The sequence below is a fragment of the Pinus tabuliformis genome, chromosome 4_2 (genome assembly GCF_031772625.1).
Source record: "Pinus tabuliformis cultivar Carrire ecotype Pingquan chromosome 4_2, CPIR1, whole genome shotgun sequence".
Classification (NCBI taxonomy): domain Eukaryota; kingdom Viridiplantae; phylum Streptophyta; class Pinopsida; order Pinales; family Pinaceae; genus Pinus; species Pinus tabuliformis.
Window position 1 is genome coordinate 773,625,597 of NC_142304.1, and position 24,980 is coordinate 773,650,576.

Sequence of the window (24,980 nt, forward strand, 5' to 3'; positions counted from 1 at the left end):
TGAATTTGCATTTGGAATGAGGTCATCCAAAATTATTAGATTCTAGAAATAAGCTCATCTAAAATTTGAGTAATAGATTGATAAGGGGTTGTTTGATAAAGTTAGGTGTTGTTTGACTAGTAGTTTAATAAGATTATTGCTTGTTATAAATTCATTGAATTTGCAATTGGAATGAGGTCATCCAAAATTATTAGATTGTTTGACTTTTAGTTTAATAAATTTATTGTATATTACAAATTTATTAAATTGAAGGATTGGAATAAAAAGTTAGTTAAAGTTGATTTTGTAATTTTATTTTATTACTAGAAAAATTGTAATAAAAATTCAAGTAAAATTATTAAACTATTTCAAATAATATAAATTAAATGGTGAATGAATCTAGATAAAAATATATGTGATTTGATCCCAAATATTTTTGGTATAAATTGTGAATCAAAGAACCCTGCATTTTGTGATTTTATCTTGACACACAAAGGAAATGGCCAACAAAGTTAGTTCGCGATTAAGGATTTCGAAAAGTATAGCTGATCAGCGATCCATTTATGTCTTGATGATTAAACCACAATGTCTCTATTTTTATTTTTTTTTCACTTCTGGTTCACGGATACCCGGGTCAGTGGGTAGCCGCTACATCCAGGGTTGTTCAACATTGAGTGGACGCCACCCGAAGGGCATCAGTGGGTAGCCGCTACATCCAGGGTTGTTCAAACATCCAGGGTTGTTCAACACTGAGTGGACGCCACCCGAAGGGCATCAGTGGGTAGTCGCTACATCCAGGATTGTTGTTCAACACTGAGTGGACGCCACCCGAAGGGCATCATGTCTTGATGATTAAACCACAATGTCTCTATTTTTATTTTTATTTCGCTTCTGGTTCATGAATACCCGGGTCAGTGGATAGCCGCTACATCCAAGGTTGTTCAACATTGAGTGGACGCCACCCGAAGGGCATCAGTGGGTAGCCGCTACATCCAGGGTTGTTCAAACATCCAGGGTTGTTCAACACTGAGTGGATGCCACCCGAAGGGCATCAATGGGTAGTCGCTACATCCAGGATTGTTGTTCAACACTGAGTGGACGCCACCCGAAGGGCATCAGTGGGTAGTCGCTACATCCAAGGTTGTTCAACACTGAGTGGATGCCACCCGAAGGGCATCAACACCCCCTATTTACTGACCTGACCCCAAGAGCTTTCGGTAATTGACCCTGTGACCTCCCATTGGTGAGACACTTGATTTGACAGATTGAGCTAACTCTTGGGGCTTCCACAATGTCTCTATTATATATATTAGTCCTCTATTTCAACTATCCATGTATATCCTAGAAATTAATTATTATAAATTATAATTAACCTAATAATTTTATCACAATTAAATAATAAAAATAAACCTTTATAAAAAATTTAATTAAAATTCTTTAATTTATAACCAAAACAAATTGAACTAAAATTACTAAAAAATTTTAACTATTTCAAAACCATTTTAACTTTTTCCCACTAAACAAAATTATTAAACTAAATCTATTATCAGAATAAACTCAAATAAATAATTTTAGCTAAAGCAGTTTTGTCTTTTAGTATGAGACTAGTAGGTGTAATTCATAATCTATCATTTTTAAAAGTGACTTTGAATTAAAAATTGAGTGGATATGTGTTTGCCAAGCAGGTATGTGGATAAGGGCTCTCTAGCTGCATTGTTCTTATTGTGCACAACACAACAATTTTTTTTAGAATTGTCGGTATGCTCTGTGGAGAACATCTGTGCAGGCTCTCCACTGTTCGATGACGATCAGAGTTGTAACGAAGATGTATTTCCATGGAAGGGATTCTGCACGGTCTCGCTGGATGGGCCAAAGTATTACGCTATTCTACTTAATTATTCTTCTTCCAACGTTCATCAATATTACACTTCATGGACAGATTTGCAACGGAACCACAACTAAATGCGGCGGCGGTAACTATACAGAAGGCAGTACGTTTGAGAAAAATCTGAACATAGTCTTTCATCGTCTTGCTGAAGGGGGCAACAAAACTGGGTTTAATATATCTGTGTATGGCCAAAGTCCTAACAGAGTATATGGCCTCCTCCAATGCAGAGAAGACATGACAGCCGACCAGTGCTTCAGTTGTTGGCAATTTGCAACCACTAACATTCGACAAGACTGTGGGACTGCCGTTAGCGGTAGTATCTGGCCTTTTCAGTGCTTCTTACGCTATGGAAACTATAATTTCATCGGACAACTGGATACAGATTTGGGGTCTAATTACGCTGAGACCTTCAGCGGGAACACGGTTGTCTTTGTCCCGCCTGACTTTGAAGGTACTGCACAGAATCTGTTAGAGAAATTGTCAATTGAAGCAGCAAGCGAAACGAAACGCTCTGCTTTGTCTACAGCTCTGGATTCGGCGTCCCAAACGATTTACGGTCTGGTTCAGTGCACCAGAGATCTCTCTACTAGTGATTGCAGAAGGTGCCTGTCATACTCAATCAGTAAAATGTTCACTTCTGACACGGCTGCAGGAATTCAGTATTGGAGTCAAAGCTGCATACTCCGTTATGGAATATATCCTTTTTTTAATTCGGCCACGTTTGCACTGAACAGTACGCAGGGGGTAGCTAATAAAGCAGATGAGGCCAAGTCTTCACACAAAGGCACACACACAGTTTTAATTTTAGGTGTTGTGGGGGGGTTGGCTCTGGTACTCATGGCATGCTTGTTTGCAACTGGGAAGAGACTGAAATCCGCCACACTCGGAAAAGGCTATGAAGGTATTTATATTAACAACTCTTGGGTATTGCTTGTTATTGAAAGCTTCGGCATGTAGTTGGATTGGAGTGCAATTTTTGCTTGTTCAAAAGGTAACTTTGTATTTTCATGATACAGATGAGGAAAAGACAGCAACCAATCCTGATGGACATATGGTATTTAAGATGGAAACATTACGAGGTAACACGAATAACTTTCATGATGACAACAAGCTCGGAGAGGAAGGCTTTGGTCCTGCATACAAGGTAACATATGAGGCTAAGAAAGTTTGTACTAGTTTTCATTGTTCAGAACCTTAAATTATAGTAATAATACAGGCTGGTCTCATCGCACCAGTGAGCGTTGGATGTAGATTAGTAGCCTCAAAACGAGTGTATTGCGGGAAGCAAATTAAGCTTAATTACTTTACAAAAGTTGCATTAGATTTTTTTTTGTTTAAATCATTCAATGGAACTAACGAGGATGGAAAAGAAATAGTTGTGAATAAAATGTCCTTCACATCCATGGAAGGAAGGAATTTCTAAATGAAGTTAAACTTGTATTCAAAATTCAACATAATAGCGGCTGGTATGCAGAGGGATTAGAAAGGTTGCTCGTTTAAGAGTACCTCCCCAATAAGAGCCTTGATAAAATCTTATTCGGTGACTGACTTCCATTAATTTATCAAGAAAACTTATAATTATTGTCATGCACATATGCAGACGCAAACCAACGTAGCCGGCATGATGGGCAGAAGCGTTACAACATCATAGTGGGATTAGCTTGAAATGTGAGATGAGAAACAAGCGCTGAATTGCATAGATTGGTCTTTTGTGTACACAGGCAGAATCCCAACTTTTGTGTACACGGTCTGTTTGAATATGCTTTCAACTGATTCCCTGAGTTACAGGATCCGACAAAGCCTGCCTTTGTGACTTCTCCTGTGTCATAGTCTCACACTCCAGCATCTAACACCACTGCTTCCATGGGTGATTTGGTACCCAGGTGATGCAAAATCTGCAGTACAAATAAGAGAAAGGTTTCAGTTAATGTTTTAATATATATTATAGCATTGAAACAAAAGAGCTTAAATGTAAGGTCCGTAAGTCAGTTTGTAAAATATAAAGACATCGAAGTTTTATTTAATATATTTATTAATATATAAGAATTAGTTACTGAAGTTTTTATTCTTCCTGTACCACTTTGTTATAATGTTTTTATTTTTTATTTTGAGATTTTTTTTAATGTAGAATTGTAGATTTGAAGAAGATTATGGAATTCTATATATAAGAATTAATTTCGCTCCTGTTTATTGTATTTTGAAATATTTTTAGAATCTCAATCTGGTTCAGTTGATATTGAAAACTTATAGATTAATGGGTTTTTTAATTATGTTTATGGAGTTGAAATTGTTTATTTTAGAATGAAATTTCCACAATTTTAATTCAATTAATAATAGTTATTAAGTGGATGGTAGAGATTTAATTTTAATGAAATATTTTTAGCATATTTTTATATTAAACATTGAGATTTATCCAGATATATCTTAAATATAGTTATCTTTTTTTATTATTTAATTAAATTAATTAATTAAAAAATGTCATGTGAACAAGAAATTTCAAGTATGGTGAATTTCCAAGGTTAAGAATCTTGTTGCATCTTTTTTAAATGTATATAAATTTAATTCATATATTAATTATTTTTATTATTCTTATAATTAATAATAATGATAATTTAAAATAAAGTTATATGAAGTTCATTCATATGTTTTTTTTTGTTAATTTATATGTAAGTTTTTTTTATTCTTAATTGTATTTATCAACTATTTCATTTAATTTATATGATTATGTTATTCTTAATGTTAGATATATTCTAGCAACATTGTGATTTTCTGTTGTTTAAAATATACTTTCGAATGTATAAAATAAATTTAGCATCCTGAAAAACCTTGAGGAACTAGATATTTTCAAATTAAAAGATTTAAACATATGATTTTTAAAAATATATACAACAAAATTAACTAGAGAAATTCTAAAAAAATGTTTTTAATATATTTTGGAATGTTAGATTTATATTTTAATATCAAGTAAAGAGTTATTATGATTTTAGTGATAAAAGTATTATATAATTAAATTAGCAAAATTGATAAAGTAATATTTGATATTATTAAGGGCTTAGTGCATTTAAAGAAATTCTTTTAAATTTTTTTGGGGGAATTTTATAAATTTAGTTGTCCTGATTATTATCTGTTGGGTTAGTTTAACAATTAATTTCATGCAGTGCATTGACTTTAATGTTGAATATATTAATTTTGTTCTTTGTATTCTTAGTGTTGTAAAAATAATTTTGATTGGAAAAATTAAGATATATAAAAAAATTATCTTATTTTAATTTTTTTTTTATAATAATATTAAGGGTCATAAATTTAATATTTTATTTCACAAAGAAAAGACAAAAAATTTCATGAGGATATATAATTGTGATAATGCTTTTAATAATATTAGTAATTTTATTATATAGAATTGTAAATATATGAAGTTAATTATTGAATATTTGATAGATAGTAATGGAATTTTATAGAGAATTGCAATCACTTTTGAATTTGAATAGAATGGAGTATTTTTATTTACAATGTTGAAGAAGACAATGTAGAATCAAAACAATTAACTTTCTTAAGCACAAACTTTTCTAAGACACTTGGTAAATTAAAAACTTTCTAACATTGTGGGAAAACTAAGATACCCGTGATTCTGTTAAATGAACTATAACAACTATTATCTATGAAAAGATGTCAAAAAAAATAGTGTTAAGCATGCAAAAAAAACCTTTAAAATGGTTATATATGATGGTATAAAATGCCATGCTAACCAATGTTCACATCAACGTTCAAGTTAAGTATATTTGATTTGGTTGATCACTTTCTCATTTTGGTTTAAATGTTAATGGTGACATGTTAGTCTTTTATGTGACAATAGTAGTTCTTAGGAAGCACAATAGAGTTATAGGTAAATCACAATAGGGTTATTAGGGTCACTAAATTAGAGAATAAGGAGTTTGGAAAAGGATGGTTAGGGTTAATATTAGGTTTTTTAGGCAAAAAAACTATCAACTTTCATTAAATAAAAGTAATTACATAAGTCAAAATAACTTGGAACCCAGAACAAAACCAAACAGACTGAGAAGATACCACCCAGGAATGAGGGCCCAAAATGTAACAAAACATGAACCAAGACATTACTCCACCGAAAGCATGTAATACAACCCTCGTGGATACCAAAAGAAGGCAAAAACCACTGTCATAATGGCCCAAGACCAACAAATTGAAAGACATATCTAGGAAGTGAAAGATGAGAGGAAAAAAAACCAAAACCAATCAAAAGACATATCTAGGAAGTGAAAGATGAGAGGCAAAAAAACCAAAACCAATCAAAGGGTAGGGAAGACACTAGATGAATGGACCACGCCGTTGATGAGGAAGATGAGATGCAAAAAACCTGGCGCCAAGGAAACACCGCGCTTTGAAAGATAGTTAGCCACAAAATCTAGTTCTCGATAGACATGGGAAAAAGATATATGGACGAAAGAATCCCTCAGATGCAAAACCTACTGAAACTAGTGGAATAAAGGAACATTCAAGGAGGAACAAACCTTAATCCAGTTTATGACAGATTTGGAGTCCTTGACAATAATAATATTCTCAATGGAAAGCTACTAGCCTAGATCCATCTTAACTTCGGATCTATCAAGCGCCGAGAGGGATCAAATCTCTCAAGGCGCAAACATATTTTTTGAGTGCAAAACTTGAGGAAAGGTTTGCACCTCGAGAGATTTGATCCCTCTCGGTGCTTAAAAGATCCTAAGTTAAGATGGATCTAGGCTAGTTTCAGCCATGTGCAGCCAAAGAAAATCTAACAAACATATGATTAATTTTATGAATAATATGTAAATTAATTTAATATTAATATAGTCAATTATTATACTAAATATGTGTCATCTTAATTTCGTCATTTTAATTTTAAATTTTCTTAGTTACCTCAATTTGTTGAGATGATAAATATTGTTAATAACTTTAATGATGAAAAATGATGAAATACAAATTTTAAATGTCAAGTGACAATGTAATAGTGTTCAATGATAGAAAATGTGAATAATAAGAATATAGTCAATTACAAATAGTATGCATTTTGATTAGTCTCAAACTATTTTCTTCTACTATTCTTATTCTCACCCTTGTTACTTTCGTCATCTTTTCATATCGATTGCCATGTTTTCATATTGATTATATGAAAAGGAAAGATTAAATCGTAAACCATTTAAATCTTTAGCTTGAGCTATTGTAGTAAACATCATACCTTCTCTCTCTTTCTCTCCAATATTAATAGGTTGAATTACTATATCACAAAAATCAATGTACATTTTCAATAATTCTTTGTGATTACACTTAAATCAATGCACAATCTTAATCCAATCACTTTAAAATTAATGTACCATCATACATCCAGTTACATCAAATCAAAAATCAACATGTACACTGAAATCAATGCATCTAATGCAAAAAATCAAATAAGATTAGAAAACAACATTTACACTAAATTCAATGCATCTAATCCGAGCAATCAAATAGGATTAGAAATCAACATCTACACTCAAATCAATGTATCTAGTGCAAGTAAGCAAATAGGATTATAAGCCAACATCTACACTGAAATCAATGCATCTAGTGCAAGTAAGCACATAGGATTATAAACCAACATCTACACTAAAATTAATGTATTTAATGCAAGCAATCAAATAGAATTATAAATCACCATCTACACTGAAATCAATGCATTTAGTGCAAGTAATCAAATAGGATTAGAAATCATCTAAATTGAAATCAACATATCTAGTGCAAGCAATCAAATATTATCGCAAATTAATGCATCGAGTGCAAGCAATCAAATAGGATTAGAAATCATCTACATTGAAATCAATGCATCTAGTGCAAGCAATCAATTATCATTAGAAATCAACATATACACTAAAATCAATGGATCTAGTGCAAACAACCAAATAGGATTAGAAATCACCATCTACACTAAAATTAATGCATCTAGTGCAACAAGAATTCTTCCTTCTCTCCCCCCTCCATCTATATCAATATCTCCCTCCACCTCTCCCTTTTTTAATCTCTATCTCAACCCCCCAAAAACACATGCTCTCTCACTCCATATCTATCAATATCTTTGTACCTCCCTCCCTCTCTCCATCTCTCTCTTCTTCCCTCTCTTCACTTTGCATATGTATCTCTATCTCCCTTTGTCTCTTTATATCACCCCCAAAACATACACTCTCTTTGTCCAATCTATCTATCTATCCCTCCCTCCTCCTGTCTCTCTCTCCCTCTCTTACTCTTTTATCCCTCTCCCCTGCTTATATCTCTCTTCCCTCCTATTGTCCTCTCTCTCTCTCTCTCTCTCTCTCTCTCTCTCTCTCCACCTTTCTCTCTCTATTTCTTTCTTCTTATCTCCCTCTCTCTCCCCCTCCAACTCCATCTCTCTTTCCCTCCCTCTCTCCACTCTCTCACATCCTCTCTCTCCCCCTTTCTCTCCCATCTCTCTCTCTCTCTCTCTCTCTCTCTCTCTCCAACTCTATTATTATATCCCTCCCTCTATCCTCTCTCCTTATCTCCCCCATTCTCTCCATCTTTCATTCTTTCTCTCTTTTTCTCACCCCAAAACATATACAACCTCTCTCCCCTTCTCACTCTCTATGTATTTCTTCTTCCCTCCCTCTCTCCCCCTCCAACTCCATCTCCCTATCCCTCCCTCTCTCCTCCTCTTTCTCAAGTTCGTTCTCTTTTACTTCCTCTCTCTCCATTTCTCTCCTACCTCCCTCTCTCTCTCTCTCTCTCTCTATTTTCCCTCCAATCCTCTCTCTCCTGCCCATCACTCTCCTCCTCTCTCTCAACTCATGTCTCTCGTTCTTCCTCTCTCTCCCTTTATCTCCTACCTCCCTCTCTCTTCCCCCATCTCTCTCTCTCTCTCTCTCTTTTCCCTCCAATCTTCTCGCTTCCGCCCATCACTCTCCTTCTCTCTCTCAAGTCCCGTCTCTCGTTCTTCCTCTCTCTCCCTTATCTCCTACCTCCCTATCTTTTCCCCCATATATATATATATATATATATATCTTTTCCCTGTAATCCTCTCTCTCTCTCTCTCCAGCTATGTTACTATATCCCCCTCTCTCCCCTTCTTTCTCCTTATCTCCCCCATTCTCTCTATCTCTCTTTCTTTCTCTCTTTATCTATATATATATATATATATATATATATAGATATCTTTTCCCTGTAATCCTCTCTCTCTCTCTCTCTCCAGCTATGTTACTATATCCCCCTCTCTCCCCTTCTTTCTCCTTATCTCCCCCATTCTCTCTATCTCTCTTTCTTTCTCTCTTTATCTCACCCCTAAAGATACACTCTCTCTCTCCATATCTCCCTTGTCACTCCCTCTCTCTCTCCACTTCTCACTCTCCATGTCTTTCTTCTTCACCCCCTCTCCCACCCTCCAACTCCATCTCTCTTTCCCTCCTTCTCTCCTCCTCTCTCTCCCTTTTTCTCCCTTTCTCTCCTACCTTCCTCTCTCTTTCCCCATCTCTCTCTCTATCTCTCTGCCCTCCAATCCTCTCATTATCTCCCTCCCTCTCTTCTTCTCTCTCCCCCCCTCCATCTTTGTCTCTCCCTCTCCCTCTGTTACCCTTCTCTACCTCTCTCACTCCTCTCCCTCTCTCTCTTCATTTGTCCTCTCCACTCTCCTTCAATTTATCTCCATCTCTGCCTTGTCACTCCCCTTATATCTCCGCCTCTATCACTCTATGTCTTTGTTTTTCCCTCCCATATATATCTAGAGTTAATATATATCATGATATATTAATATATATTATAATATAACAAATTTAATATTGTATTAATCCAAAGTTATTAAATTTAATAATATTAATATTGTAATATATTAATATGAATATTAGATTTAACAATATTAATCTTTTAATATTAATATTAGGGTTAATAATGTTTTTTTACATGGTATTAATAATAATTTGGCCCATAGACTTGTTATATAATTAGATGTTGATTTCTTATCCTATTTGATATATTTTTATTTATTTATCTTAACTCTTTATACCTATTTTATATTTATTTATTTACTATACCTCTTTTATAAATATGGTATTGGGCCCATGGTATTAATAATTATTTGTCCCATGGTATTTGGCCCATAGGCTTCACCTAAATAAAACCTCTTTTTTAGTTTTTGTAAATATAAAGAGGTTTAGGTAGTAAATATAAAAAGAGGTTTTATTTATTTACCATACCTCTTTTTTTACTCTTTTTAAAACTCTTTAAATTTTAAATTTATACTGTATTTATACATAATAATAATTAGATTGATTTTTAGACACTGGCCACATTAGATTAAAAGTTTTAAATGTCAAACATTATGTTTACGTGTTTATTGTCTTGAGTAAAGCGTAAAGATTTTTAAAATTTTACCTAATTTGGAACTTTAATGTGTTAAAAAATTTTGTTAAAGGTAAATTTATGATCCATTCAAATTCACGTATATGATAAAATAACTATTATACACATTAGCGATTTAAGATTCAAGTGAATGTTTTGGCCGGCATTAACAAAAATTATTTTTATTATTTTTTTAGAACATGACATACTTACATATCGGGTCATACAATGCTGTAGAATGAGCCTCTTGATGCAAAGATGCTAACCTTAGGATACCCCAAAGGGAAAGCACCTCTACCCTGCGCCCGACCAAAAGAAGCAAAAAAACTTTGTATTGATCTATTACAATGAAAGCCCCACGCCCACATACACCCGAGAGGATGCACCCTCAAAAAATCTGACAAGGGAGATTACTAAAGTAGTTCGTAATGTTAATATTAGTATTAGTTAAGTTAATAATAATATTAATGTTAGTGTTAATATTAGTATTAATGTTAATATTAAAGTTAATGTTAGTATTAATATTAATATTAATATTGGTATTAATGTTTATTTAAATACTAGTATTAACATGTTAATATTTATATTAATATTAATACTAGTTTTAGTGTTAGTGTTATTATTAATATTAAGATGCTTGGTTATGAGTTTTGAACTCGACAGATAATTAACATTAATGTTAATAATGTTAATCTTAATATTAAGATTAATATTGAAATTACTAATAATCTATTAATATATTAATATTCTCTTTTATATTGCCTTACTCTTTCAATTTCATTAAAAATAATATTATTAATATTAATACAATATTGATATTATTATAAAGAATTGTAATATAATACTATAACAATAAATATTAATGTCACAATTCAAATTTTCATGATTTTTTTTAATAAATGTTTTTTTTTTTAATTATTTTTTCTTTTCTTAAAAAAAGATTAAATCAAATAATATTCTCACGCACACATTTTTTCTAATAAAATTGATAAATCTTTTAAAAACCTTATAACATTGTGGAAAAACTAAAAAACTACTGTGAAGAAAATAAAATTGATAAATCTTTTAAAAACCGTGGAAAAACTAAAATACTATTGTAAAGAAAAGAAATGAAAACAAAATAATATTAACCATGCAAAAAAAATTAAAGCAGGCCAAGTCTTCACACAAAAGCACACAAAAATTTTAATTTTAGGTGTCGTGGGGGGCATGGCTGTCGTATTCATGACATGCGCGTTCGCAACTGGGAAGAGACTGAAGTCCGCCACCTTCGGAAAAGGCTATGAAGGTATTTATATTAACAACTCTGGGGTATTGCTTGTTATTGAAAGCTTCCAGATGTGGTTGGAATGGATATTTTTGGTTTGTTTTTTAAGGAAAAAAATTATGGTATTATTTTTTATGTTGACTTTTTTGGTTTGTTTCTCAAGGAAAAAAAAAATATGGTATATTTTTTTATGATATTGTTATGTTGAAAATGAATTTTAAAGCGTGAAATAGTTTCACGGTTTTAAGAATATAACTAGATTTAATAATTTAAAATTTCAAAATATTTTTTTCACGAAATATAATAGAAAAAAAAATAAAAAACTAAAAGACTAAATCACAATTTTAATAACTGTGTACCATTTTCTTTGTTTTATAAAATTTTAAATCCCTGAAATTGAGATTTTTAAAATTTCACTTTTATTAAAATTCGGATATAAAAGGGTTTTGAAATTTTAGTTTATAAAAAAATTGAAGTTTACAATTTAAGTTTTAGTGTAGTTATATGAATGAAATAACTATTAATAAACATGAGAACACTTCATCATAAATCTTACATTACTAATATTTTAAAAAACATAAATATTAATGAAATTATAATTTTATTTTATTATGATTATTATTGTTATTAATTAATAAAAATTATTATTATTATTTTCAAAAATAATATTTAAAAAGAATTTGAATATTTTTACAAAAATATTGCCAAACATTTTATAGTTTACATATGAGGGACTAGTAAGTTTTGTCCAAGTTTCTACATTTTAAAAAGTTTTTCCATTCTTAAATTTTCCTTGCTACAAACATTGATGTAAATTGAAGATAGTGCTTGCATTTACATGACAATTAAAAGAATATTTATGGTTTTCTCCTTATGGGTTTCCATGTCAATATCCACTAAATTTATAGTTTTCTCCTTATGGGTTTCCATGTCAATATCCGGTATTGAATATGTTATGTGATTGATGCATCATTTTGTGATTCAATACGTTTGATTTCTTTAATAATTGTCGAAAATTATATAATGTTGATTCACATTGACTCCCCAACATAATAAGCTAGCACCTTTGATTCCTAACTATAAGATCAGTTTTGGTGTAACTTGAATTTTCTTTTAAAGCTAGAAAAAAAAATAATGAATTCATATAAGAACATCAAGTATGATCTTTCCGATCACATCATCAAACCTTGCGAAGAAATATGTGACAACAAACACAAAAAACTGGGATATGATAAGGAAGTTACCTTTTATATTTCCTACTATTTCAAACCAGTCCACTTTTATAATGTTGGGTTCATTTAAAAAGATTCCACTTTGCTAGTTTCAATTCAACATCACTATCTACCAACATTGTCATCAAGTTGGTTACATGAAAAATTAGTGTTTTGATCTCCATCATTCACATAAATGTCAAAAGGAGAAGGATAAAATGAAAAATAATTCATTATAGTTGGAGAAGTTATTGACAATGGAATTCAAAAGTCAATTTATTGCATATGTATTACTATCTAGTTTAGACACAAGTAAAGACATATTTCTATATAGAAACTACAAATGTAGATGGAATTCAACTAATTTTTATAGATTAAACTTAAAATTGACTCCAAATGGTACTCCCTTATAGCGTCAGAAAGGAACGTACACAAATTAAATCAGAATGTTACTCTCTTGCACCTCAAAAGGGTAGGATTACATTGAAAAAGAAAAATTGGATTTACCCAACACCTTCAAGGAAGAGGGCATGTTATGAAAATGTTTGGTGGTCAACCAAAACCACCAAATACATGGTATCAAATACAATTGTCAATGAGCTATTAAATAAGAATATGAAGTCCAAGAATCGATCCCTTCCTCATAATTCTCACTTTCCACCTAACAGTCGGTAATACAATGATGATAATCAAGATTCAAGTTTTGAGATACTATCACTCAAAATTTAATCAATTTGTAGGAATGTGAGCAAAACAACCAACCTACTCAATAAAATATTTACAATTTAATCAACTAAAATCTATCTCCTCAAATTATTTTATTGGGGAATATCTGGCCTGGAATCTAGAATACTCCCATTTCTCTTCAACTATCATTAGGATATTTTTCAACATCTAATTCTATCTAAATTTACAAAGTTACTCAATGACTCTATTTGTTCAGTAAAAATAGAATGACCATCATATTTATTCACAAATTAACAAAGGAAATGTTCAGACATCAAAATTATTCACTTCCAAAAATTCTACTATTTTTCAAAATTAATTTCAAATGAACCATTCAACATCCATATTGATAGTTTTCTAGAAGTATATTCATCAAAGATTAGTTCAAAAGTTTTAGATTGAAGATTAAGATAATACTAGTTTATGTACTAGTTCATATTGCCTTATTAGGACAATTATTCAGATATGTGATTGAGGAGAGAAATGTTAATACTATGATTCCTTAGACAATAACAAATTATATAGTTGTTATCCTTATCTAATAATGAGACATTGTCACTATCCACTTATGAGTTGTTAATGAAATCTAAATATAAAGGAGGCCAAATACATATATTATATACTAATATTATTGGGTGATTACAGGTGCAGAATATGGAATAAAGGCTAGCATAGAAACAGGTCCTCAATACACATGGGCATTGGGAACACTAGGTTAACTATTTTTTTACAATTTTCTGAAAGAAATATATATAATGATAAGAAATTAAAAAAACTAAAAATGCCTACACCCAAAGTAAAAAACCATGGTTTATTGTCCTAGACACCTAAAATGTATTGTCACAACCAGTTGAAACAATAAAAAAAAGAATGCAAACTAAACTATCAAATGCTTAAGGAAAGCAAACACCGAGTCAAAGAAGACGATGAGTAAAACTCCCCATTGAACTCTCCAATATATGTTGCATTTTTTGTTATTATAGTGTATCAAACAACCTTGGAGTTGTGCATCCTAAACAATAGACAAAAGTAAAGAAAAGAAAAGACAACATAGTATCTTGGTCATTCCATATTTTATCCTTTGTGAGAAATAAGATACAAGTAAAATGTTATGTATATAATATCTAAATAATAAGGCAAAGCAAAGAATGAAGACTATTTTTTATGAAATTGAAATGATGACTTATAAACAATATCTCTTTTGTAACAAAATTGGTTCCAAACTTATTTGAAGGGAAAGTCCTTCAAAATCATTATTTAAATTACATTTTTAAATGTAAAAGTATATTTACTATATAAAAAATAAAGCATTAAAATTATAAAAATTTAGCAACTTAAAAGTTACAATTTTCTCAAATTTAAACTAAATTTAACAAATAACAAATATATGCCTCCTAAAATCTCATAAAGAATATGAAAATGAAAGTTGAGTAATGTTGTGAACCACAATGTTGAAAAAAATAAAATAACGTGTACATACATCCTAGTGATGCATGTACCTTCACACAGACAATATGGGAATCACCACAGTCCCATTAGAAAAGGAACAATGATGGTTTCTATACAACAAGTCCCTGCCAAGCCAGGAGTGTATCTCGCCTTTGCAGCCTTTCCATGCTTTCTAGTGGATAAAGCTTCATATGGTTATACTTATGAAGTCTAAAATTCAAATGACCTGTTCAATATGCCAAAAACAGATAAAACTATCTGTGGACCATTAAACTTCATGCCTACATTTTCAAGCATGGGTGGGTGATGGAGCTTTACATTTAAGCAATGATTTTTGAGAAGGTACTCCAACTAGAAGAGCAGATCTCCTAGTTGTATTCAACATTCTTTATTCTCAAAGTGTTGTATTTCATCCCAGTTTTCTTGAGTTTGATCTATTGTGATCATGCCATTATTGGAGGCGCGCCAATGCTTCATCATTCCACATTTTAGCCAAAGGTTGGATAACATTTGTATTGAGATAGTAGAAGGAGTCTAGTCCCCAAGTCAAATTGAACTCGCACTAGAGTCCCAGCACTACTACATATAGTAGCAGGCTCCAGCTAAGCACAGATGCTCCATAGAGCTAGAGCTACTAGGTATTATCCTATGGGGCTTTGGAAACAAGGAGGAGGAGACTAGGTGAGGACGTAGATATCAATTTTCATTCTCAAATATGAAAACGTCTATTAAAATGTCTCCATGCGAGCTCATATATCAATTCGAACTAGACAAGAGATTGTACTACCACAATAATGGTAGTAGGGTTTTCAACGTATAGATTGGGTATAACATATCTATGGGGTGAGTATTCATTCTCCATGCGAGTGTCATATGTTTAAGAAGTGTTTGGCTCTGAGAATTACAACAAGGACGTAGATATGGTGGCGATATCTCAACAGTGACGAAAACTAGTAGGCTATTCAAATGAAGGAGTTGTGAACTTCTCTATGTCAATATTGTATATTATAACATGGTAGGCGCCATAATACCTTACATACCAACTAGAGTAATAATCAGAGTCTCTGAGCATAGCTCTCGATGGAAGTGGAATTAGATCTGGTCGGGGAACAATTATATATGCAAGATCATATATTAATATGTGTTTATATGTCATATAATATATTAAGACTAGTAGATATGATGATATTAGATATGAAAAAACTAGTAGGGACCTTTTCATTCAACGTGTCTATGGTCATATAGTATATTAACCATGTGGAGACCACCCAGAGTAACCAAGCGAAGTCTATATGAGCCCAACAACTCTGGCATCAACACCTGTCTTATAGTGATCTCCTTCAGCATCAACTAGCATTGGAATGTGGATTCAAAGATTGGAACTACTTGGATTTATTCAATACTGCCTCATGAGACTAGACTTCATTAGTTCATGTGCGAGCGAGAGGGCGTGACCACAACTATGGGTTCAGTTCCCAATGTACTCAGCTCAGGTCTGGTTGAATCTATCGAGTCCTTTGCAGTTGAAGAATAAATCCACCCAATCTCTTTCGATACAGGTGAATCAAGTATTCTCTTCTTTCTTATACGAAATTGATGGTATGAATTCTTTTTGGCTGGCATTAAGAGTAATTTTTTGGAAATACGAGATGGTGGGAGAGGTGAGGGAAGCACAGAATCAAAGGTCCAGAGATTTCATAACATGGATGAGAAGTCACTCCCTCGCTTGGCGACAGGTCATTTATCAAGGAAGGTTTGTAACCAAAAACCATAGTTAGGTTCATTAGAGCCTTATTAGTATCTATGTTGCGATCCCAAGAGAAATCATTTAATCAAGTACACAGGGAACAAAACCAACCTAGTACCAGTAGAAAAAAAGATTTAACAAGAGTTAAAGGGTAGCTAGAGCGAACCCTAAGCACGAAGAAGCCTATAGAGAACCTTATCGAATTGAATCTAGCTACTGTGTATAGATGTTATGCAACACATTTTGGTGGGTAGGTGGGATGAATTCTTGACCTTTTTGTAGCCCACTTCGGCTATTGTACTCTCGTAAGTAATGAGGAATCTCAAATCCTCTGGTTTATTGCACTGACATGGGAGTAGTGACCCAATTAATCACACCTAGGGGATAGATAGGTGTCAGGGTGAACTGTGCAATTCAGGTGATGAACCTATCAGGCAACTAAGGGAGGTGAAAAAAGGTGAAGTTGAGTTTCAAACCAGAACCAAAAGCTAGGAGAAAACAAGTTGTGCCCTATAAGCAGACTTGGGTGTGATTATTCCAAGTGACAGCTGATTAGCCCAACAACTGGCACGAGGTCAGGTTTCAAGCTTTTGAACACAATAGAAGTAGGAGGTAGAGGAGGTTCAAGTTCGCACAATCTCTTTTTGTCCATGAGCCTCCTTAAGTCCCAAGTTTGCCTTCGCCTCTATGGTTTCCAATACACCTTCTGCATAAGTCATCCTAAATTCCTTCACAACACAAAGATTTCCTAGCCATCCAAAGGAAGAGAAAATATCAATATGAGAGCACCGCTTCGGAAGGGTCCTCGGAATCCCTCCAAACATACAACTTCTACTCCTTCTACTTAACTGGGTAAAGTAACCAATGTTATGCTTTTCTTTGATGAAAATTAAAATTTTATTTACAACTCACAAAATATATGAGCTCCTTGAGCTTCACAAGTTTTGTATATTGTAGCATACTTACCATTAGCTTGTTTCGTCATGTTTTTAAATGTAGATAGGTGAATTTGGACCAAAAATCTGAGAAATTTTGACTTTTTGCGACTATAACATGTAACCGCAAGCACAATTTTGAACTTTTGAGCATAATCTGCAATCTTCAGAAATCTAATGAAGCTAGGCTTTTGCACAATTTTGAACTCTTAAGCATCCCAGCAAACATCTGCAAAAATAGAAATTTTCATAAATGTAATGAAGTCGGCCTTTTGGCAGGCTGCTATACAGGGTTTGAGCTACTATACCATGATATACGGTTTGGTGGTAATGACAAATTAGATAACCATAACCTTTGCCTACTTGCATCTGTCACGCTTGAAGAACTGTCTACAACTATCTACAGGTTCACATGCACATGGCCATGTGGTCTGGCGACTTGGCGATATGTTCTATGGCGTCTGGCGACTTGGCGATATGTGTTATTGTGTTTTGTGACTTGGCAATATGTGTTATGGCATGATTCTTACTTGAAAATACATCATATAGAAACAAACCATTTGTAACCGAAAAAGAACCAAACATTTAATGCAAGGAAACTAATACTAGCATTAGTTTCGGTTACCAAAAATTTATGAAAAATATAAAAATTATACGGCCAATATAGACCAATATAGCTTCTTTGCCTCGGGAAGAGGCCAAATAATATGATCAAAATTTTTATACATCTATTTGATAGGTATGGAAATGATATTTTATGAAATAAGCATAGTTGGAAAACAAATTAATGCCAAGATATGATATTAAGGAATTACTATCTCGCAGCACTTCTCTGCCTTTGGGTAGGGAATTCCTCACATGGTGGCATAGGTTCTCCTACAACTCTTACTTAACAGAAACCTAGCACCACCTTACATCAGGCTTCCACCTCACTTGCCACACACCAACTATTCTAGAATGCTCACGAACTCTCTCAGCAACTCCTTGAGACTGCTCATAGGTAGCTGGGACATTTGGCTATTGATAGGGGCTTGTGACCCTCATTTCCAAGCTCCCTGTGGTGGGAATGGAGACTCATGCACAAAAAATACTAAAGCCTATAGAAGCACCATAACAAAACATAATCGACCCCAGAACATTCATTTGATTTTTCACATATTGTTTGCCTGTGAGGAAAATATTTTGTAAACAAATATCATAATGTACAGACTGACCGTCTCCGTTATATATTTGTACATTAATACAAATAATCTCGGAAACTAGTTCTTCTAAGTGATCTTGTTTTGCAATTCGAATAAATCGTTGAGGTCCTTAACTTCATTTATTGAATTATTTATGATATCATTAAGCATTTAGGAAAAATTGTCATGGGACTCATCTTCAATCTGAACTTGAGACACTTTGTAATTACTATTGTTTACTATACCTTATTTTCTTTTTTCATACAAGCATAGGACACATGTTTCCATGCATAATCATAACCAGAATTAATATACAAATCAAGAAAATGTAGGTTCATAGTTGCATCACAAATATATTAAAAACAACACATATTGCACTTGTTATTTATCCATATCGATTACAATGACAATGCAACATAACCCATTAATTGGAAATAGTGATGATACAATATTTATCTTTTGTCTTTTTTTTGCAGTAAAACTGAATTTGGCCCTCTATCTACATCCTCTCTTCTAAATGGCTCTCTTTCTTTTGGAGCATGTTTCCTGTCCCTCCATTACTACTGCATCCTTGCTCTTACAATCAGTCAATAAATTATGTTCCCTTTTTCTCCTTGTATTATCTCAAACAAGCATGTGACTAAATATTTTCCTCATACCATTTAATTTCACGAACCATCCCCTTTAATTCATGGACCACTCAAGCTTTAATTCCTATGGTCAAATTTCAGGTCTCTTCTCTGCATAATAAATTGTATTATCCCTACCAAGAATTCTCCATTCATAGCTCTACAATCCATGTCGTCAAACATAGACACATTTTTCTTTTGTTATTCCAAATATTAGAACATATGTACATTTTTTTTACAATGCATCTCATAATGGAACCTTGGGTGGGACTGTCACATAGACAATAAAACTCCTGAAAACTAATAACCAACAAAAACCCTTTTCTACTATCTACTCTTCTTCTCTAATTTGATGCAAAGTGAAACAAATTCCAGACTGCTCTAACTGTTTACTTATTTGTTTTAAGAAATAAATTATCTATCAAATTAATAATTGTAAATATTAGTACAAAACTAAACCAAAAAAACAATGACAAACATGTCATTTTGCAAAAAGATAGCTAAAGTAATTCTTGCAAAAAAAGACTTGTTTTCCCATTCCATGTAAATAAATACCAATAAAAATAGGATGAGCTTGAAAAAAAATGATATTATCAAAACGTCATGTTTTTCTTGAATTAAGAATAATCTATAAAATTACACTTAGAAATTAAGATTCAATACTTTGAAATTAGAAACTAAAATGGAATAGTTTGGAATTAGTTTCAAAATATTTGGCCTTATTTTATCTTTGTTTTTAGCAATTAGTTAGGCCTAAACTTTTCTTATATATATGAACTTGAGCTATAAATTCATCTTCTTCTTCACACATAACATTTTAACTAAATAAACTAAAAACTATCTGCACATGAATCATGTATAGAAATAACATGCCACCACATGGCTCTTGTTTAAATTACATTTTTAAATATAAGAATAAATTTACTATCTAAAACATAAAACATTTAAATTATACAAACTCAACAACTTAAAAATTACAATTTTCTCAATTTTAAACTAAATTTAACAAATAATAAATATTTTCCTCCTAAAATATCATAAAGAATATGAAAATGAAATTTGAGTGAAGTTGTGACCCACAATGTTGGAAAAGCTAAAATAACGTGTACATACATCGAGGTGAGGCATGTACCTTCACACAGTCAAGTCGGGATATTGTCGTTGCGAGCAGCCCATCTATGTCAAGATATGCATTTGATCATGTACACTTGGGAGCATAATATTGCCCTTGCATTATATGATTCATGTCTTCTCAATGACTTTCATTATGTATTTGTAGATGATTAGGTTTGTGTATGAAACGAAACAAAGTAATTCATTAGTTGATGTTGTTATGTGTTAATAAATAATGTACAATTGGGAGCATAATGTTCATCAGCAATCACTTGCATTATATAGTTGACTTTGACTGTAGATGATTAGCTTTTTGTATTTAGATTTTGTGTATCCAATCAGTATGAAACGAAGCAAAGTTAACCAATAGTTTATTTTTTGTTGTGTTAATGAATATTTGTATTGAAATTTATTGTAATTAAAAATATTTATAATTAATTAATATATTTTTTCCAAGTAGGTATGTGGATAAGGGCTCTCTAGCTGCATTGTTCTTATTGTGCAAAATAGAATAATGTTTTTTAGTATTTTCGGTATGCTATGTGCAGGTTCTCCAGTGCCTAATGGCAATCGTAGTTGTAACAAATATGAAGTTTGTTGGAAGGGATTCTACATGCTCTCTCTTGATCCGCCGAAATATTACGCTTTTCTACTTCATCATTCTTGTTTCGACCTTCATCAACATTAGCTTTCATGGACACATTTGCAACACATCGACAACTAAATGCGACGGTCGTAACTATACAAGAGGCATTACTTTTGAGTAAAATCTGAACATGGTATTTGATCGTCTTGCTCAAGGGGCCAACAAAACTAGGTTGGGTTTAATATAATAGTAATAATGCACACTGGTCTCATCACACTAGTGAGCGTTGGATGTAGATTAGCATCCTAAAAAAAAGTGTATTGCAGGAAGAAAATTAAGCTTAATTACTTTACAAAAGTTTCACTAGATTTTATTTTTTTTAAATCATTCAGAGAACTATCGAGGATGGAAAACAAATAGTTGTGAAAAAATTGTCTAACTCCATATGGAGCTCAAGTCTGCAAGGTTTTTTGTTTTTGCAATCTTTCCAACTCTGGATAGAGCTCAAAATGTTCGATGGCACAGGAAGATTCACTCTGCGACTCCTCAGTTCATTATTATTGCTTACAGTTCAGCTTTGGCATCTCTTCTACTCCTCACTGATTTCTAGTTGTGCCTGTGCAGGTACCATTCCTCAAGAAAGCCTCTTTGCTTCGAGAAAATGGCATCCTAGCTCGGGTAATTAAGGAGAAGTCTGTAGGAATTTACAGGGTAAGTTCCTCAGACAGAACACCAAAGGACACCGCTCACAACCAGATCTTGGATCAATACACCAGTATTTTTGACGTGGTTAAAACCCTCAAAGAGGGAAACAGTCCACGGCCTGAGCCAACGCGGCCACTTCAGGCAATTTATTAATAAAAGAATGAAAATTTACATAAGCTTCTCTCATAGACGGATTACCCTACAAATGACCCTCCATGCGCTTTAAATAGAAATCATGGACCAATCCGATGTCAAGCCACGGATCAAGTGTCGGTAATACCGAGGAGAGAATGAACCGTCGGATCACTACATATTGTGACCATCGGATTGTAAGTTACAAAATGTACAAGGTAAAGAAACACACTTTACCTAACTCTATACTTAACTCTATACTAGACCAAGTTGTACTTAACTATTTCCTATGTGTCGGAATATCCTAACATCCCCCCTTAAGAACAACTTGGGATAGGATTGAAGGATTTACAAATATGACACAATAGGAGAAGGAAGTAGGCACTAGAGCCTGTCCCCCCTTAGTAACAACTTCCTGAACTCCAACCATAAATCGAAGTTTAGTGAACTTCGCCTCTGTGAGAGCCTTTGTGAAGATGTCTGCAACTTGATCATCTGTTGAACAATATTGCACTTCAAGAACATGGTCATGAATGAGCTTTCTGATGAAGTGCATGTGCAGTTCATTGTGTTTGTTGCGCTGACGTTGGACTGGATCTTTGCATAGTTGAATGGCACTTTGATTATCACACCAAAGTGTAGTCAGATGCTGCTGCTGAAAGCCAAACTCTGACAGGATCTGACGAAGCCACAAGGCTTCCTTACTAGCTTCTACGGCACCACGATACTCTGCTTCTGCTGATGAAAGAGAAATGGCACCTTGTTTCTTCCAAGCCCATGTAACAGGTCCTGAACCAAGAGTGAACACATAACCGGCAGTAGACTTCCGATCATCAGGGTCACCAGCCCAATCAGAATCAGTGAAACCAACCAATAGAGGAGCTGCTTCGGCACTGTAATGAATCCCAAACTGAACTGTACCTCGAGCATAACGAAGTATTCTTTTAGCTTCTTTCCAATGACTTTCACGTGGGTTTTGCATAAACCAAGCAACAAGGCCAACAGCAAAGGAAAGGTCAGGACGAGTATGGGTTAGATACAAAAGTTTTCCTACAAGTTGATGGTATAAGGTAGCATCAACTTCAGGAGAAGTACAAGTGACTGAAAGTTTGACTCCAGACTGAAAGGTAGAAGGGGTTGGCTTACAGTCTTCCATGTGAAAGTGGCGTAGAATATCACAGGCATACTTGGACTGAGAAAGGGAAATACCTTCCTTGGATTGCAAGACTTGAAGACCGAGAAAATAATGTAAGTGTCGTAAGTCTGTCATTTCAAACTTCCTTTTAAGGCTAGACTTCACATGGTTTATAAGGTTGGGATCACTACCAGTCAGGATAAGATCATCAACATAAAGAATAAGAATGATAAGAGACTTGCTCACTTTCTTGGTGTAGACAGAATTGTCAGAATGACACCTAGAGAAGCCAGATTCTAAAAGAAAGTTATCCATTTTGGCATACCAAGCTCGAGGAGCTTGCTTGAGACCTATTGTGCCCTACAACAACCCCCCATTTCATATCATGTTTATTTACAAAATTATCATATGAAATGGGTCCCTTTAGAGTTTAATTGGTATCAATATTGTATTGTTCAAAAAGGTCCAATAACCAAATGAAAACATTATTAAAAAACCTTTTGAAAAACCCATTTGATCAAATAAAACAATCCTTTATCATTGCGATAAAGCGATCGCAAGATCGCATATCGCAATGACATAAGGTACGTAAATAAGTGGCACATTGGTCTCCGCCGATGCGATATCGCTATCGGCTATCGGCAATACTCTATGCACATTTTAAAGCACCCCCATGCCATTAGCCCCGATGCGATGCGCAATCGGTGATCGGCGATTGGCGATACTCTATACGCAGTCTTAAATTGCCCCAAGCCTTTCACCCCGATGCGATGCGATATCGGCTATCGGCGATCGACGATATATAATGCATGTCTTATATAATTCCTATTCTCCCAACGCGATGCGATATCGGCTATCGGCGATCGAGGGTTTTAAATGGTGCCAATACAAGAGGTTAAGCTCTCCCCGATCACCTATTGCGATAAAGCGTAGATTTCAAAAAAGCCGTTAAGTGGAGGAATATTACGATTCATTCATATTTAAAGCTTAATCTGTTAAGCAATCAAACACCTGCGCTCAACCGCCAAAACATCCACAGCACGCTTAAACAGGTCATTCGGCCGATTAATGATATAATGCGCATTTAAGGGGTGGCAAGTTTTAAATGGCCATTTAATGTAATTGAAAGATCTTCCCATGGATTGTATCCGCGACCATATTTAGAGTTAATCTCTCAGCACACTTTGATCAATATATCCTTCCCATATTGGATTTTCATTGGCATATCTCTGTGTTACGTTTATTTTCGCCGCTGTGCAGAATTCATCCAAAGGAGAAAGCTCAAGCAAAATGGGGAAGAAATCCAAGAAGACCACAGGCGCTTCCGCTACACCAGCTGCAGGACAAGCTGTCGTGGACAAAAAGAAGGGACTGATATCTGATACTACATGTATGGGTCTCGTAAGAGTTACTTGGCAAGGTACCTACAACCTGATTGAAGCCGAAGAACCAGCAGTGACAACAGTAGAGCCTACTGTGGATTTAACTCGGAAATCTGAGAATACTCTCAAGGACTTAGCCGACTCTTTCCTTCACAGGATAGCAGCCAGGGAGCAAATTCTCCCATACATAGACGTAGTGCAGTGGGCGATTGAAGAAATCCTAATCCTGGATAGAACCTTCAGCACCAGAGACGGGAGAATTTTCGGGTCATTCAGGGCAGATGATCTAAGGCAAATGTATCATTTGCCCGAGCCAGAGAAGATATATAATAAGGCGTTCCTGGAGAAATTCGCAAACGAAAATGAAGTTGAATCTGAACCCATCCGGGATTGGAGACAAAATCCGGCCAAGCACAAACATGAGTCGTCTGGTAAGTACTCAGTTGATTCCCTGGCCTCTCCTTATTGCTATGCTGGAATAATGATGTGTAGATTATGGGGATTGCATGACTCTGCTAATTTTACCATAGAAATGGTTCCCC

At 33.8% G+C, this 24,980-nt stretch overlaps 1 protein-coding gene across 1 annotated transcript; it reads left to right on the plus strand.

Annotated features, from left to right (window-relative positions):
* Positions 1 to 1,702: 1,702 nt before the first annotated feature.
* Positions 1,703 to 3,925, plus strand: LOC149171927 (cysteine-rich repeat secretory protein 38-like). Its single transcript, XM_089427638.1, has 3 exons — positions 1,703 to 2,768; positions 2,884 to 3,011; positions 3,468 to 3,925. Exons 1-3 carry the CDS (start codon positions 1,781 to 1,783, stop codon positions 3,516 to 3,518), a joined length of 1,167 nt encoding a protein of 388 aa, XP_089283764.1. The 5' UTR covers positions 1,703 to 1,780; the 3' UTR covers positions 3,519 to 3,925.
* The last annotated feature ends 21,055 nt before the right edge of the window (positions 3,926 to 24,980 follow it).